The sequence below is a fragment of the Nicotiana tomentosiformis genome, chromosome 3 (assembly GCF_000390325.3).
Source record: "Nicotiana tomentosiformis chromosome 3, ASM39032v3, whole genome shotgun sequence".
NCBI classification, from domain to species: domain Eukaryota; kingdom Viridiplantae; phylum Streptophyta; class Magnoliopsida; order Solanales; family Solanaceae; genus Nicotiana; species Nicotiana tomentosiformis.
In genome coordinates this window covers 137,711,647-137,728,130 of record NC_090814.1, presented here as the reverse complement: position 1 = coordinate 137,728,130, position 16,484 = coordinate 137,711,647, and the positions used below count along the sequence as shown (strand labels likewise).

The 16,484-nt window shown below is 35.8% G+C and overlaps 2 protein-coding genes across 6 annotated transcripts; one reads left to right on the top strand and one right to left on the bottom strand.

The window, feature by feature from the left end:
* Positions 1-2,296: 2,296 nt before the first annotated feature.
* On the top strand, positions 2,297-4,384 carry LOC104084998 (T-complex protein 1 subunit delta). Its single transcript, XM_009588962.4, has one exon. The coding sequence runs from the start codon at positions 2,444-2,446 to the stop codon at positions 4,058-4,060; it is 1,617 nt and encodes a 538-aa protein (XP_009587257.1). The 5' UTR covers positions 2,297-2,443; the 3' UTR covers positions 4,061-4,384.
* A 1,150-nt stretch (positions 4,385-5,534) lies between these two features.
* On the bottom strand, positions 5,535-16,162 carry LOC104085001 (WAT1-related protein At3g18200). 5 transcript variants are annotated; one of them, XM_070197706.1, is made up of 17 exons: positions 15,680-15,718; positions 15,242-15,342; positions 15,035-15,071; positions 14,890-14,934; positions 14,076-14,248; positions 13,598-13,650; positions 12,923-13,084; positions 11,590-11,673; positions 10,863-10,952; positions 10,710-10,757; positions 8,171-8,301; positions 8,009-8,071; positions 7,801-7,917; positions 7,257-7,491; positions 6,571-6,729; positions 6,330-6,481; positions 5,535-6,108 (listed from the first exon to the last, which is right to left on the bottom strand). In XM_070197706.1, the coding sequence occupies exons 5-17, from the start codon at positions 14,083-14,085 to the stop codon at positions 5,946-5,948; spliced, it is 1,467 nt and encodes a 488-aa protein (XP_070053807.1). In that variant the 5' UTR covers positions 14,086-14,248; positions 14,890-14,934; positions 15,035-15,071; positions 15,242-15,342; positions 15,680-15,718; the 3' UTR covers positions 5,535-5,945. The 5 variants fall into 5 exon arrangements, with proteins under 5 accessions (XP_070053807.1, XP_018622462.1, XP_018622464.1 ...); XM_018766946.3 differs by lacking the exon at positions 14,076-14,248 and having other exon boundaries at positions 15,234-15,342; positions 15,680-16,160; XM_018766948.3 differs by lacking the exon at positions 14,076-14,248.
* Between the last annotated feature and the right edge of the window lie 322 nt (positions 16,163-16,484).

The window sequence follows — 16,484 nt, the reverse complement described above, 5'->3', positions numbered from 1 at the left end:
CTCTCTCTTCTTTCTCCCTACAAATTACATAAAATTTTTGTACACTCGTGTTAATTACTTTTGAGCACAGGGGCTCTTTAATTCTCTCTTTCTGTGTCAATTAGGCTTCAAAATTTGAGCTAATTGACGAAAAGAGGTTAGGGAACCATAATAAATTTGGTTTATCAGTCCAAAAAATATTAGATCTGGCATAAAACTATCAGATTTTGCCTAAAAGGGCATCTCTGACGACCTCGTCTCGTATTTTCTTATTTTTATCAGTTTTTGTATCATTCTTTGGTACTAATGAAGCCCAGATTTGAATGCCAAAACCTCGCTGGGAAAACTCAACACCACCAACCACCCAAAACTACAATGTAGTGATGAACAGAAGGTGTTTTCTAGTGTAAATGTTGTATGGGTAATATTTATACACACTTATACAATATTGTATAAAGATGTATAAGTGTGTATATCTGCGTACGATGTTATACAAATTATCTATGTTTTTTAATGTATAAGTGTGTATATACATTGTATGTGTATAATAGGCATCCATGAAAGTTTGACACTTTCTTCTATTTTTCTTCTTTGTCTTGTTTTTCTAGTATACATTATTAGAGATTGTATATACAAGTTTATACAAAGTTATACATAATTATACATGTAATGCACATGTGAAGCTAAGTCTAAAATTGAAAATTTCATATGTTCAATTTTTATTTTTTCTCGAACAATCTACGTATAAATCGACTTTCCGTGTTGATTTATCTCCCAAATCATGTGCAATAATTTTTTCAAATTTTATTTTTACTTCTGCTATTTGGAACTTGGAAAAGAAAAAAATTTAAGGTTCTCGAGTTGCATTATATATTAATTTATTTTTTTGTAGATGGAATAGGAATATATACAAACTTGGGGAAGAACAATAAAAAATCACCTAATTTTCGTGTTTGAAGATTTATTGAATAAAAAAATAATAAGAAGCAGACTTCTCTCCTACCTATTAGGTAAAGGGTTCAAGGTTAGGTAACAGTGACAACAAACAACAACAAATGAGATATTTCCATAATTTAAAAAAATGCTAATTTTTCAAACTTTGGCCTATTGTTAATGGGCTACGTATTTGCAAAGTTGTAACTAGATTATTCTGCTGCAATATATGTGGGTGGACTATATTTTTGTGTAATTCTCCCCTTTTTACCATAATATCATAAATTCAACCCATCTTAACTAATATCTTAACTATATTTTTGGTGATGGGAAACAAGAAAAGGTTGCACAAGATTATGTAGAAGAAAAATAATTACATGCACATAAGCAATGCATTAAAACAATTAGTGTGTTTGTGTAGATTTTGTCATTTATAGTCATTTATATATGTTATAATTGATATAAATTCGGATCACAATTTATTAGTCAACTCCAATAAAGTAATTTCAATACATACATTTACATGAGCAATCTCTTGTATTATTTCCCACACGGTTACTTTCTTCTTCAAAAGACCTTATGTTATTCCATTTTTGGGCGAAAAATATATACATTGTTTAATAGCCTGTTTGACCAAGTTTTTTTCTTAGCCAAAAGTATTTTTTTCCAAAGTTAAGGCATTTGACCAAGTTTTTTTAAGGGGAAAAAAGTAATTTTGAGTAGAAACGGAAGCAGTTTTCGAGAAGTAGAAAAAAATAGCTTTATCGAGAAACACTTTTGAAAAAAATATACTTAGAAGAACTTTTTAAAAGTTTGGCCAAACAATAATTGTTGCACAAAAATACTTTTTAAATTTATTAGTCAAATACAAATTTATTTTTTTAAAAAATAATTTTAAAACACTTTTCAAAATAAGCAGATTTTAGAAACTTGGCCAAACAAGCTATAAATCGAGGTAGAAACATAATAATAGCCCGTTTGGCCAAGCTTTTTGGGGCCAAAAGCACATTGAGATGTTTGGCCAAACTTTTAGAAGGAAAAATTGTGCTTTTGAGGAGAAGCAGAAGCAGATTTTGAGAAGTAGAAAAATGTAGTTTCTCTCAAAAAGCACTTTTATGAGAAACACTTTTGAAAAAAATACGCTTAGAAGCAATTTTTAAAAATTTGATCAAATATTAATTACTGCTAAAAAATAATTTTTAAATTAATTAACTAAATATAAATTAATTTTTGTCAAAAATATTTTTTAAAAAGTATTTTTGAAAAATATATTTCCCAAAATAAGCAGATTTTAGAAGTTTCGCCAAACAAGTTATAAGAAAAGAAGCCAGGGTAGAAACAGAAAAATGAAAAAAAATCGGAAGGTAAAAAGCCCAAAACCCCCTCCCCAAAATTCAATTTGTCCGGAACCCACGCTCTCCTCTCTACTTCGCTAGGGTTTCGACGCACACAGTTCCCATTTTCCCACTCACTCTAAATCATCTCGATCTAGTAGTATTCCATCTAGGGTTTCGTCAATCTCGATCTGAAAATGGCATCTTCAGCGGCAGTTTCGGCACCCCGCGCCGCTCCTTCATCTAAAACCGAGACGTTCGTCGACAATAAGCGTAAGGACGACATCCGCATGGCCAACATTGCCGCCGCACAGGCCGTAGCCAACGCCGTCCGTACAAGTCTCGGACCTAAAGGAATGGACAAGATGATCTCTACAGCAAACGGAGAAGTTATTATCACCAACGATGGAGCCACTATTTTGAACAAAATGGAGGTCCTTCAACCTGCCGCTAAGTTCCTCGTTGAGCTTTCCAAGTCACAAGACGTTGTCGCCGGAGACGGAACCACCACCGTCGTTGTTATCGCCGGTGCATTGCTCAAACAGTGCCTTTCTCTTCTCTCCGCCGGTATTCACCCAACTGTCATTTCCGATTCCTTGCACAAGGTGTCTACGAAGGCTGTTGAGGTTCTCACAGCCATGGCCATTCCACTTGAGCTCACTGACCGTGATTCCCTCGTGAAATCAGCGAGCACGGCCCTTAACAGTAAGGTAGTATCGCAGTACTCTACTCTTTTAGCTCCTTTAGCTGTTGATTCTGTGCTTTCTGTTGTGGACCCTGCAAAACCTGAAGTCGTTGATCTAAGAGACATTAAAATTGTTAAGAAATTGGGTGGTACTGTTGATGATACAGAGTTGGTAAAAGGTTTAGTTTTTGACAAGAAGGTCAGTCATGCCTCGGGCGGTCTCACGCGTGTTGAGAAAGCTAAAATTGCTGTGATTCAGTTCCAAATTTCACCTCCAAAAACTGATATTGAGCAGAGCATAGTGGTTTCTGATTATACTCAGATGGATAGGATTTTGAAAGAAGAGAGGAATTACATTTTGGGCATGATTAAGAAGATTAAGGCGACTGGGTGTAACGTTTTGTTGATTCAGAAGAGTATTCTGAGGGATGCAGTGACTGAATTGTCTCTGCATTATTTGGCAAAGGCTAAGATTATGGTGATTAAAGATGTTGAGAGGGATGAAATTGAGTTCATTACCAAGACCTTAAATTGTCTGCCTATTGCCAATATTGATCATTTCAGGGCGGAGAAACTCGGATTTGCTGATTTGGTTGAGGAGATATCTCTTGGGGATGGTGGCAAGATCGTGAAGATCACAGGGATTCAGGATATGGGCAGGACCACTTCTGTGCTGGTTCGTGGGTCAAACCAACTGGTCCTTGATGAGGCAGAAAGGAGTTTGCATGATGCGTTGTGTGTTGTAAGATGTTTGGTGAGCAAGAGGTTTTTGATTGCAGGTGGAGGGGCACCTGAGATTGAACTTTCTAGGCAGTTGGGTGCATGGGCAAAGGTTCTACAGGGAATGGAAGGGTATTGTGTGAGGTCATTTGCTGAAGCTCTCGAAGTCGTACCGTATACTTTGGCTGAGAATGCTGGGTTGAACCCAATTGCGATTGTGACTGAGTTGAGGAACAGGCATGCACAGGGAGAGATCAACACGGGGATCAATGTGAGGAAGGGACAGATCACTAACATCTTGGAGGAGAATGTGGTGCAGCCACTGCTGGTGAGCACAAGTGCAATTAGCTTGGCCACTGAATGTGTGCGGATGATTTTGAAGATTGATGACATAGTTACGGTGAGGTAGAGTGATGTCATGTGAAGTTGCTGGAAAATTAGAGGATTGTTTTCTCATATATTTTGTTTTTGATTTGTGTGCTTCAAGAATTAGTGGTTCTCTGGTTCTTCCTTATTTCAGAATATATGCTGAACTTTGAATTTCAGTTTTGCTTAGCTAATTTTTACTTGTTGGGGTTCTTCATTTCACTTAATCCTAGTTTTGGGTGCATGACTGCTCTTCGTATGTCTTTGTTGGGAACATGATGCAGCATGTAACATGTGGACCACTATCATTTATCAATATTAGTAATCAGATGCTCCTTAGTTGGTGTATTTGGTTTTCCTCCAGCAATTTATGTGCCAATTAGTTGTCAAATGGCGCTTCCTGTTTAAATTTTTTCTTTACCACCTGCTTCTTGCACTCTGTTGTCTTATGACCCACCAAGAGAGTTTGGTATCTCGTTTACATTTGTGTGTGCTGACGAATGTTCTCATCTCTACTTATTTGCCCTTGGGCAAATTGTGGATCTGGTGTGATATCAGATGTCTATTGGTTAGACACACACATTTCTTTTTCTCCCATCCCCTGGGAAAAGAGTATGGGAAAAGAGTATTAATTCATTCTAATGCCTAAAGTAGAGTAAATGTTAAATATGATCTTTTTTCTTGCATGAATGAACAACAAAAAGTTACAAAACTTTGTTAAGGGTAAGGGCTCAAAAAGAGTGACGTTGAAAGCCTTTTTCTGTTCATCCCCCGAGTCGGGGGTATTCTGTTGGTTGGGGTGGGGTGGGTGAGAGGAGTGGGCATGCCATGAGTAATGGCAGGGTGACAGAAGCTTATATACGAAGAGAGCAAATAGAAGAAATGCGAGTAAAGGAGGTTGAGAAAGATTGGTCAGTTTGGGCTACCTGGTTTGGCTGGGTGAGTATTGTCACTCCTTGTAAAATAGGAGTATGAGTTGCTGATTTGTCTGTGTATGTGCTACTCTATTTTGGTTTCATTCTTCTTTTTTTGTACCACTCTAGGCTCAATCGAAGTGTTATCTGCCCGACGACTAGATTGTTGGCTTATCTTACCAAACTGTTTGATCATTTTATTGTGTTCAAGAGCCAAGGTCTATTGTTTTTTGATGAGGGAGCCAAGGTCTATTGTTAAGGGGGCACCTGATCTTTCTAGGAAGAATACCTCTGGAGGAACTGGACTTTCAAATTTCACCTACTACTTCCGAGTCTCTTAGAAACCATTAGTGCCAGTATTTAGTACTTTAGGTTTTAGTCAAACCTGCCCAATCAACTGTTGCCCCATAAAAGGAAGGGAGTAATCTATGTTACAATTTGTTGTTTGACTACAGTTTGTTATGGAGTCAAACTCTTGAGATTATCTGATATTGTAATGTAACTGCAATAACGGCGAGGACTTCAAAGTAGTTCTGCTTTAAGGTGACTATCCAGAGAATTATATTTTTCTTTCTTTTCCTCAAATTTGAAGGTAACGGTTAAGTATCATCTGAACACCAAACACAGATGCTTGTGCCATGTCAATCACAGTGTTTAATTTCACAAGCCCAAAGAAACAAGAGGGGAATGCTTCCCAAGTCAGTAGTACACCAATTAACTGTTTCCTTCTCCAAGGTTTACATGAAAGTATAATTGTACAAATAATTTGAAAAAGCAATAGTTCCAACAAGTACTTCACTTTGTCAAAAGCTTTTAAGCTGCCAGACGACCAATTGAGTACTCATGGCTCGTAATCTAAACTTCAACTAATTTGGTTTCTGTTCAATGTTCTTGCTACAGCGTCCATGCCACGTTCGACTGACCTTGCAGCTTTAATTTTAGAAAAAACCATAAAATAAGAAATAATATTTCAATGAAAAAAGTTTATGTGTGAACTGTATTTGACATATTTTGTTAGCAAACGTCAGCTCCAACCGAGGATTCCTCGCTGCTGGAAGCAAGAAGATGTTTTGTCAATGTTGCCTCTTCAGTATGTTTGTTGACAATTCTTTTCTCTTCATTTTTACCCCACAACACTAGGTAAAGTCCAACCACAATCAGAAGTCCGCCAAGTATCCTGCATTCATATAGTTTGACAAGTTTGAGATTCATGGACTACATATTCTAAGCAATAGTCACCAATTTTATCCATGCTAACAGTAAAATCACAACTACTTTTGGCCACATTAAAGTAACTGCTTTTTACATACTATTCTCATAGTATTGTTTTGCGACTTTACTGTTATTTATCAACAATTATGAGCAAGAGTTGATTTTTTTCATTATTTCTTGACTTACCCTCCAGAGTACAACTGATCACCAAGAACTACAAAAGCCATGACAGCAACTAATACAGTTTGCACAGGCTGGAAGGTGGCAACATACACTGGTCCTCCTTTCTGAATGCACCAAGTCTGAAGAGATAATACTATTCCAGAAGAGACAATACCCTAATGCAATTACAGCCAATATAATTAGCCATTCATGTTAACTAAAATTATGTGAAAACAGGGAATTAAAGCTTGGATTAGGGTCTTACAGCATATAAAATCAGATAAACCTCCTCTCCAGAATGGATCTTCCAACGTGTTGGATCCCTTTCTGTAAAAGCTGCTATAACTGAGAACTGAATTAATCCAAAGAAGCAAGTGAATGAGGTAAGTGAGAGCTTGGCTGGGTACTGCTTCACAATAGGAGCCTGCATTATTTACCAAGTTTCATTAGTCACTAATACGAGTGCTATAAATTGTCAGAATTAACTATAAACAGACTTATGGTTCCAGCAGCCATGTGGAGACTGCTTGATCTTACTAACAAGTATTGTATTAATTTTGGTTTCATTCAACTTGATTATACCAAGAGGTCACGGGTTCGAGTCGTAAAAACAGCCTCTTGCATAAATGCAGGGTAATGTTGTGTACGATAGACCTTGTAGTCCTGTCCTTCCCCGGACCCCATGCATAGCGGGAGCTTAATGCACCGGGCTGCCCTCCATTCAACTTGATTATACCATCATGCTCCCATCATGAATTTAACTTATATACACTGACTATATAAAGAATTTTTACGCTACCAATGTAATATAACATGTTATATCAGGTTGTTTGCCTTATTTTTAGGGTGACTAGTTACGCTTATTGTGTGCAGTTATTCTTTTATGTGACCTGACAGAGTATTACATTATCAGTATATAGAAGTTAAACTCTTTCATCGCTGGTTATATACCTGAAGCACCATCCAACCAGCCCATGATAAACAATGACCAAGCAAATAAACACAACCCCATGTCCAATTCAACATTTTCTCATGAGAAGCAGCCATATCTTCTGCAGAAGAATTGCTTCCTCTTAATAGTGGAGGGCCTTTGTAAAGGGTAATAATGGTGGCACCTCCAACACTTGCTATGGTTCCCAGAATTTTTGCCATGCCATCTCTCCTCATAAAATGTACTCTTTCTAGCCTGAAATGTACAACAGTACAAGCATGTACTTTAGTCTATGGTTGCTATAAAAATTTGAAGTTTTTTGCTATATGCATTAAAACTATAAATATTTTTTACACTATCAGTATAGTTTAACATGTGATAGCATGTTAGTTTCCATTCATACATAATGCCTTGTAATTACCTATCTCGTAAGCGACATGGTTGTATAAATAATTTTTACACTGTTAATGCATATAAAGTAATCTTTAAAAGTTTAAATTAATGGTGGAAATGAGATATGTATTTGGATATATTGAGTTGTGCATTACACTTTTCAACCCATACCTTAGAATAGAAGCCATGATAAAAGTAATAGCAGGAACTGAGTTTTGCATTGCTGAAGCAAAGGTAGGGGATGCATAATACAACCCTAATATATAAAATCCTTGGTTTGCTGTGATTCTGCCAAGAAAAAAAAGAGAATTATAATGATCAGCAAAGCTCATTTAAGAAAAGTGGATATTGGAAAGTACTCCAATTTCTACTTGCTTACCCTATTAATGCAAGAAGGAAAAACTGAACCAGTAGAGAAAATGTGAGGGGTGGTCTTTCTTTCCTGTATAAACCATATAACAGAAGTGCAGAAAAGGTTATAAACCAAGACAGAAGGAAAAAAGAATAAAAATCTAAGTTGTTTTTGAAATCAAAGACTCACTTTTCCAAGAAATAAGCAAAGGGTCCTAACAAAAGCAAAGCAATGATGTTTCTATAAACTGGATACACTATTTTGCTGACACCAATATTGAGTGCAAGTCTTGAAACTATGTGAAATCCTGCATAACAGAGCTGCAAAACAAGCAATGCTATAAGAAGTTTCACTTTTCCTGGAATGCAAGGGATGCCACTTTTTGGTTCCATATCTTTTGATTTTTGTTTTCTAATTTCCTTTTTACTTAGATCCTCAAGCACTATAAGTACTAAAAATTGTCCCCATATATATACAAAGTCCAGAGAGCAGTGAAAGATGCCATTTGATAAAAAATAAGTGAATTAAATTGATGAATAATTGAGGGAGAAAACACAACAACATCACTGGCATATGCAAAGTGATCATTTAGACATATTATTATGTGATTCTAAATAATTTAAGTCCCTCAATGTATAATGTGCATTTATTGATTTAGTTGCTCTATACTTTGCATGCAAATCTGTATATTGTGAGATTGTTTTATCTAAATCTCGTATGATTCGTTGACTTGAGACTTTGGACTTTGTTAGGGAGACAACATGTTGGTTTGGTAGTTATACCATAAGAGAAACCGACACCTATTTTATGACATTTCTTGAATTTTGGCAGCTATTCTGTAGGACCTTTTTATTAATTTGTATGTTATCTTTTCATTAGTTAGTTTTTAAGTAAGAAATGAGAAAGTTTTTCTTCTATTTTTATTTTCACGCACCCTAGAAGAATCGACCCCTTGTTTGGGATTGAGACGTTATTATTGTTTTACTTACCCATTGAAGAAAAACTATCAACCATTTGCCAGTTGAATTAAGCTGCATAAATACCTTTAGAATGTTTATTACTAATTTCACCTTTTATGGATAATTTGATGTAGTTATCTTTACTAAATGACTTAATAATGTAAAATTTTATGATATCTGTTTATAGAAGCTAAAACTCTTTAAGATTTAGCGTATTTTACAAAGTGATAAAGGAAATATGAAAACTATTTGGTTGGAGCAAATCCCTCATCTGCTGCCGGATACCCTTAATCGTGTTAGGAAAAGAAAACAGCGAAGAATCATAGATCCCATATGGTCCTTCCTATTGTTTTACAGTAATAAAATACCCAACTTTACAATATTAGACTATTATCAGAATTTTGTTTTGAAACTGAAAATTAACGTCCACTATAGGAGGACTGTGTCAGTTGGCAAAGGCCAAAAGGGGAGCAATCAGAATCATACACTAATCAATTAAGAAATCAAAATGAGAGCAATTGTTTGCAACCCCAAAGACGTTGGATCGTTAGACCTTTTGATAGAATCTTTTCACGGGCAATCATAGTTTGTCCTAGCGAATCTTGAGTCAGGAGACATAACCCATGTTATTCAGATTAGGTAAGTCTTATATATAGATTCCCAAGCTTAGAAGAAGTATATTCTCATCTCTTTTCACTACGTCAAAAAAGAAAAAAAGAAAGAAAGGAAACTGCCCATTAAACTATTAACCAAGATGGTTCACGGTACATGAATGAGAATATTACCAAAACATATATACAACTCTCACAATATGACGATTTTGTTGTCATGCACAAAGTTGCTCTAAATTAGATCATGTTCCATTATTCCTCTAGCAAATATTTGTCACGGCTGCATATCAATCAATATTTAAGTATAACCAGGATAAAAAGTTCTTTTGTGGGAGGTGGGGTAAAAGGGAGAAGGGAAAGACACTCTGCAATTAAATAAGTAAATAAATAAAGAAACAGAAACATTTTCCTTCACAGTTTTCACAATTTGTATTTCTAGTTTCTCTGAGGCTTGGGGTTATAGTTACTCTAACATTACCCACTTTTATTTCTCCATCAGCAATTTGAAAAAGTCAGGAAAACGACCATGAAAGAATGGCAACCTCTCCAAATAATGCTTCAATGGAACCCAGAGGTATAACTTTATGAACCAAACACTGATCACACTAGCTGCTCAATTACTTAACAAACTGAAGAAGCACAAGTTTACTTTATAAAACACAAGCAGCTTTATACTGCATGCAAAACAGTCTTGAGCAGAGAAGACTTTTTAAGACTGCCTATTCTACCAACAAATTGTTGGTCAAAAGCCAAGAAATCTTAACCGTACAATCTGCAACTAAACTAGAAGGCATGAAGATACAACCCACAATTATAATGAACATGAACGAAAGAGCAAGACCAAATTTGGTTGCCTAGATTCTTCTAAGATTCTTTGTTAACAAATATTGGAGTTCTACTGTTTTTTCCTAAAAGCAATTACAACAGCGGAGCAGTTATCTTTGCATTGACGCTCACGGACTGCCTCTCGCACAAGGCGACGACTCACAACTGACACAGGTAGCCCCTCCTATCAAAGAGATGCAAACGTTAAGCAGGCTGCTACCAGAAATCAGTCTCAAGTTAAAATCTTTTGAAGACTGCTTGAACTTTCCAGGGAGAAAAAGAGAGTGACTTGAGTTGGGGGGGGGGGGGGGGGGAAGAGAGAACATGACATACCTTTAGTAGCTTCTGAACAAAATCAACAGCATCACTTGGCCCAAAAACCTACAATCAGAGGGAAAAAATAATATCCCCAGGAAGGGCACCGAAAGCATCATGGTTGTATGCATAAACATAAGAATATGACAGAAGAAAAACAAACAAAGATACCCCCCACAAGCCATCACAGCCAAGAATGATGAAGTGGTCTCTCTCAGTAAGGTCAAATGAATGAACATCTGGAGTTGCAATAACACCAACCTGCATATTGAATTCCTTTACATGAAAATGATGGAATTTTGATGATTAAATGAATTTGAAAGTCCTGAAACTTGTGAATGGTACATTAGATACATGCACAGGCATTTACATATAATACGTGTAGATCAGTAGATGTGGATCACTTTCATCCATCCAAAAGTCAAAGTTTATCGTTGGACAGATAGAGTAACACAAATGAATCTATCACCTGTCGGAAAGGAGGGATAATTTTGATGGTGCATTTGCAATATATACTGTTTGTAAAAAATTTCATCAGCCAAATCGTGTTGTCCTAGTGTTTTGGGATCGTAAATTCTAAACAGTTCTCATGCCTTTGCATCTAACGTCTTATACCTGATGTTTGTGTTGTATTCATTCTATAGAGCCTTCCATGAATTAAGCATTTTAAAAGAAGTGATAATCCTCTTTACATGAAGATATTTCAGGGGAAAGGAAATAACAACAAAGGAGCAGCTACAATTCAATTGTATTTCCTTAGGATGCTGAATTAAATCTCTATACAACCTAGCAAAACGCATTATTACTTGCAAATGAATAAACAGAAAGAAACAATTACAGTCATCATAATGACCAGTAAAAAAATTAAAAAAGAAAAGATTGTCTCTCAGCATACAACCTTCTTGAACTGTCGATCTCCGAAAGCTCTGGAAACTTCAAGGCGCGCTTGTAGTCGTCCATTAGAACTGACAGATCCCCCAGCCTACAAGAACATGGATGTTCATAAGCAGAAGGTCCATACCCATCACAGAGAAGCAATAGAAGCATGTGGCACTAAGTTCAACTTATGACAAGAAAAATTCAGTTGGAAACAGTGGCGTACACAAGGATTTTTCATAAGCGGTGTAACCATTTTAAACCGTGAATCAGTAAGCAAATCTATTAAAAAAAGAACACGATATGAATCATATTAATAAAACACAACTCAAGTATATTAATACAACTCTTCTCAATAAGTTATTATTTTTTGAAATGCATTCAATATAAGCTCATTAGAAATAATACTAAATACTTTTTTTCTAAATAAGGCACCACAACATTCAATTAAAAACTCATCATTCGTTTGATTTTGCAAATTATTTTTAATAAATTTTATCGTCGAAAATAAAGATGAACAGCAAGGGAAAAAAAATAGCCAAACTACTTATGGAAGCAACATCATCCTTCCATATTCAAATAACTTTATGTCGCTGAAGCGAGCAAATATGACTCTCGACCCGTCCGTTCAATGTTTTGTTAACAATTAAAAGGCCAATAGTTCAAACCAAGCAGCTGTATCTTATTTGTAGATTAAGCACAAAAATTTTAAAGCAAAAACTGATGCTGTGTAGCTTCGAACTTATGACCGCATTTAGTAAACTGAGGCACTTAACCGCACGACTTGCTTAGTACTTTGTGTCAAGTGGTGTCACTTATTTTATTTGTTCTCTTTTGTTTCGACATTTCAATCATATATACATATTTAGTAAAATTTTCCGACGAAGCAGTGTCACGTGACACCGCTTCGCGTAAGGTAGATCCACCCCTGGTTGGAAACTATTATTAAAAAAAAAAATCAGTTGGAAACTACTTGGTCCATATAGGTAATAGCGTTGAATTAGGAAAGGAATAACTGACTGAGCTGGCCACTGCTCCCTAATGAGTGGGTTTTGAAGACAGCATGGCCTTTTTTATCTACCTTCACTTGACAGGTATTTACAAGTGCAGATATGCCTCCCATAAGATTGTATCTGGATAGGAATTATGGAACGCATTCAGTTTGAAAGTACCAAAATTCAGAATCACTATCTAATTATTTTATCAAAGTGGTTCAGAAATTATCATAAGCCAAATAAGTTTTAGAGAAAGTCTTAAGAGTAATAAGATAAGATATTCATTGCCTTACAAAAATGAGAAATGGAGACAAAAATTGCGTATCAGCTTTCAAAAGGTATCCATTGCCTAATGCTTACTTTTTGGATGCGCGCACGTTCTTGTGGATATATAGCCTTGTGTTCCCTGGTCAAGACTATGGCCTTTATTGGAGTTGATCCATCAGAACTGTTGTTTGAACCGTCAGCCGGAGATGACCGAGCTAAAATTGCCTTGGCGTCTCCAATATTAGCAACAAACACCTAATTGGACATGGTACAAACTTCATTAGATATTCAACGCAAATTCCTGAGAGTCAGCGTGAGACTAATAAGAAAGATGTACGTGTTTGAGAGGTGCTGCAGCTTATTCAAAGAGTAAGTTTTATACGAAGACAACATAGATAAAAAAAATTCTTCAGAAAGCTACTAGAATGGCAGTTGGTTTAACACTCAACATCCAGATATGACCCTTTCGGGACCACACACTATGTAACAAAAGCTTTAACACGAAGATTTCAAGATCTTGATAGGTTTTCTCCAGAAGGGATTAGATATACACTTCTATATGTCTCTGTGCGAGAGAAATTAATCATACCAATCTAATATTGATGGAGTCACACTTAAACTATTGAATGTTCCTCGGGCATTATGTGCTTCTAACATCAAAACCATCATTCCAACAAGTTAAACATTGTGGAAAGAGAATCAAGGTAGAGCTCAAAAAACAAGAACTCAATCACTAGAGCACATAAAGAATTATGAAACCAGACTTACTTTGGAGCCTAATACCCAAGCACATACTGCAGCAGCACCATCTTGCCAACCACCTGTCGATGCATCTAACACTGTAAGTAAACCATCAACCTAAGAAGACTCTAAGAAAATGGAAAGCAGTTGATCGTTTGAGATAACAAACAAAGGTTGAACATTGAAATATGAATCAAAGAAGTGATAGCACTTAACAATTCAGACTAAAATACCAGAGAAGTGATTCTTAATACCTCAGTAAAATACCAGAGATGTGATATCAGAAACAGCCTTTAAAGCATTTGAACATGAAAGATACAAATAGGTGAATGTTTTCATGAAATGAAGAAGAGCATAGACTAAGCAGAAATGCAAAATACATAAAAAGAGGTTAAGCAGGAGATAAAAAATGTCTTCCGAACGAACAAAATCCTGAAACAAATTCAAGACTATCCAGTTCAGCATTCCAAAAAGAAATAGAAGCTTTTACCGTTGCTTCTTTTACCTAATATCATGTCTTATATAAACCAAAAGTAGTAAGCAGTAAAACCTTGTCAATCCACTATACAACCAGGTTTGCCAATGAAATGTCTTGAACCTTTGGCTTATAATTTCAGTATCAGATACAGAGCCTGGATTGTGGCAATTCAAGCAAACGATCAACTTTCACTAGCATTTCTGAAGGAAACATGAACCAATATCATTTACTGTGAGTATCTGATTAACTATCTAGCCGACAATTCTTTGCCTCCTAAACAGGAGACAAACATGATAAACATGTATACATTTAACTTGTAGATATTGTAAAATATACTAAATCTTCATTTCACACTAATAGATTTAGATGTGAATGACACAGCAAATGCAATGGAATGGAGAAGCGAAGAGTTTTCTCATTAGTTTAAAAGTTTTGCTGCTAGTGAAATCGATGCTTGTGTACACCTTGAGTCTCCTAGTGCAACTAGCTAGACAGGCTAGATGGAACAGAACAAAAACATAAAATATTAAAGAAAACCACATCATTCAGTTGAACCTTGAAGAAAGAGGAGTATGAAAAGAACTAGAATTTATAATGAGGAATAGGATAAACAATTACAGGCCAAAATTGCCACAAGATAACACCGACATAAGAATATATTGCCTCTTTTCATCCTCCATGACAATAAATGATATATGGATCAAGTATGATGGCTTTAGATATATAGAAATTAGGAATAGCAAACACAAATCTTGCTGTCAAATCAGATAAAAGGGGTCCGTGATGAAACTTCGAGGAAAACAATAATGTGAAAAAAAGCTGGAACAGAGAATAAAGATACCTTTGGCGCTTTCCTGAAGAAGAGACTCGTCGGTTCTCCTAAATCCTGATAGATACCGAAAATGAGTAATATCAATAGTTGGTTCACTTAAAAACGGGGTAAGGAGCAAGATTATCAAGTTTTGGTAGCGATAGTAATATCATACCCTCATGTATCGCCTTTTTGGCTGCTTTAACATCCAACTGCAAATTCATTCAAAGAATGACAATGATATTAAAACAAAGAGAAGAAAAACCAAATATAAAATAGTCCACTACTAGTAACAGAAATATGCAACAAATGAGATGTGAACAATAGTCACCACAAAAATTTAGACTATCACTAATAAGACTAAGCAAACACACCAACTCACGTGGTAAGCCTGCAGATAGAACATTGGCATGTAAATGCTTCTGGGCATACTCAGCAGCTAATCGACCTCCATGTCCATCGTATATTGCAAAATGAGCACATCTATATAGGAATATAACATAGTCAGAAAAATTCCCAATATCTTAGAAGGAAACGACAGGAGATTTTCAAAATATACATTGATTTTCACAATATCCTAAATTTGTCTCTTTCTTTCCTTTTTCACTTTTCTTCAAGCAAGGAATTCTATTAAATCAATCTTCTGCATATAAGAACAACAGAGTAGAAGGCAAAAAACTAAATGACTCTGTAATAACGTAATACAACTTCTTCATCTTCCACATTAATCAACTAACCACTAATTCAGAGGAATCAACCCTCGCTACATTAAGCATAAATTCCTCAGGGGGGAGGGGAATAAACGAGCGTAGTGAAAAACCTCAATTTCCCGGGAAATTCGAGGCTAGCATCAGGAAGAACAACGGAAGCGTCCTCCATGGTATGCCTTGAACCCTTATCCTCAGCAACATCAGCTTCTATTTCAAAATATAATTCACTTCCATTTTTCGAGTCGTTTTGGACGGAGATTTCAGCCTTCGGCTCCTCTAGCGTGTCATTTCTCAACTTCTTGGTCACGGAATCGGAGTTATCAAAATGGCCTTCGCGTTTGTTATTTCTGGTACTGACACTCTCTTTATCAATTGATGTTGAATTGGAACGTTCCGCCATTGTTTTAGCAGCTAACCAGATGAACCAGGCCCCCGAATCGAGTAGAACAGTAAATCACGAAACCTAGTGGTCTAGGATAAATTTGAGGCAAAAACGACAGTGCGACTGAAAACGAGGACGAATCCAGAAACAGGCAAATACACGGACTTTTCTAGGTTGAAGGTTTTTCTTCCCTTTTTTAAATTATTTTAATTCATTTAAACATGCAAAATGGTTTGTTTGCACAGGTAATAAATCAAGCTTCAAACAAAATTTATATTTTCAGACGTAGAATTTTTCTCCTTTAAATTTATATGTAATAACAAGTTAACAACAACAATAATATATATATATAGTATAATCTAATATAGTGGGGCCCGGCAGGGCGGAAGTAGAGTATGACTTCACGCCCCTTTTCTACCCAAAAAATATATATTATGTTATAGATTGTGGGTTAAAATATTTTTTCAATTAAAGTGACAAATTTGAGTAAAGATTATTTTGTTTACAGAGTCGTCAATTGAAATTGATTTTTG

Excerpts from the sequence above, each read along its gene's own strand:
- LOC104084998 (XM_009588962.4), top strand. The coding sequence starts at position 2,444 with ATGGCATCTTCAGCGGCAGTTTCGGCACCCCGCGCCGCTCCTTCATCT.
- LOC104085001 (XM_018766946.3), bottom strand. The coding sequence starts at position 15,969 with ATGGCGGAACGTTCCAATTCAACATCAATTGATAAAGAGAGTGTCAGT. Across the intron at positions 15,343-15,679 it reads GAATTTCCCGGGAAATTGAG|ATGTGCTCATTTTGCAATAT; the intron begins GTTTTTCACTAC and ends ATTCCTATATAG. Across the intron at positions 6,730-7,256 it reads CTGGTTGGATGGTGCTTCAG|GCTCCTATTGTGAAGCAGTA; the intron begins GTATATAACCAG and ends TAAATAATGCAG.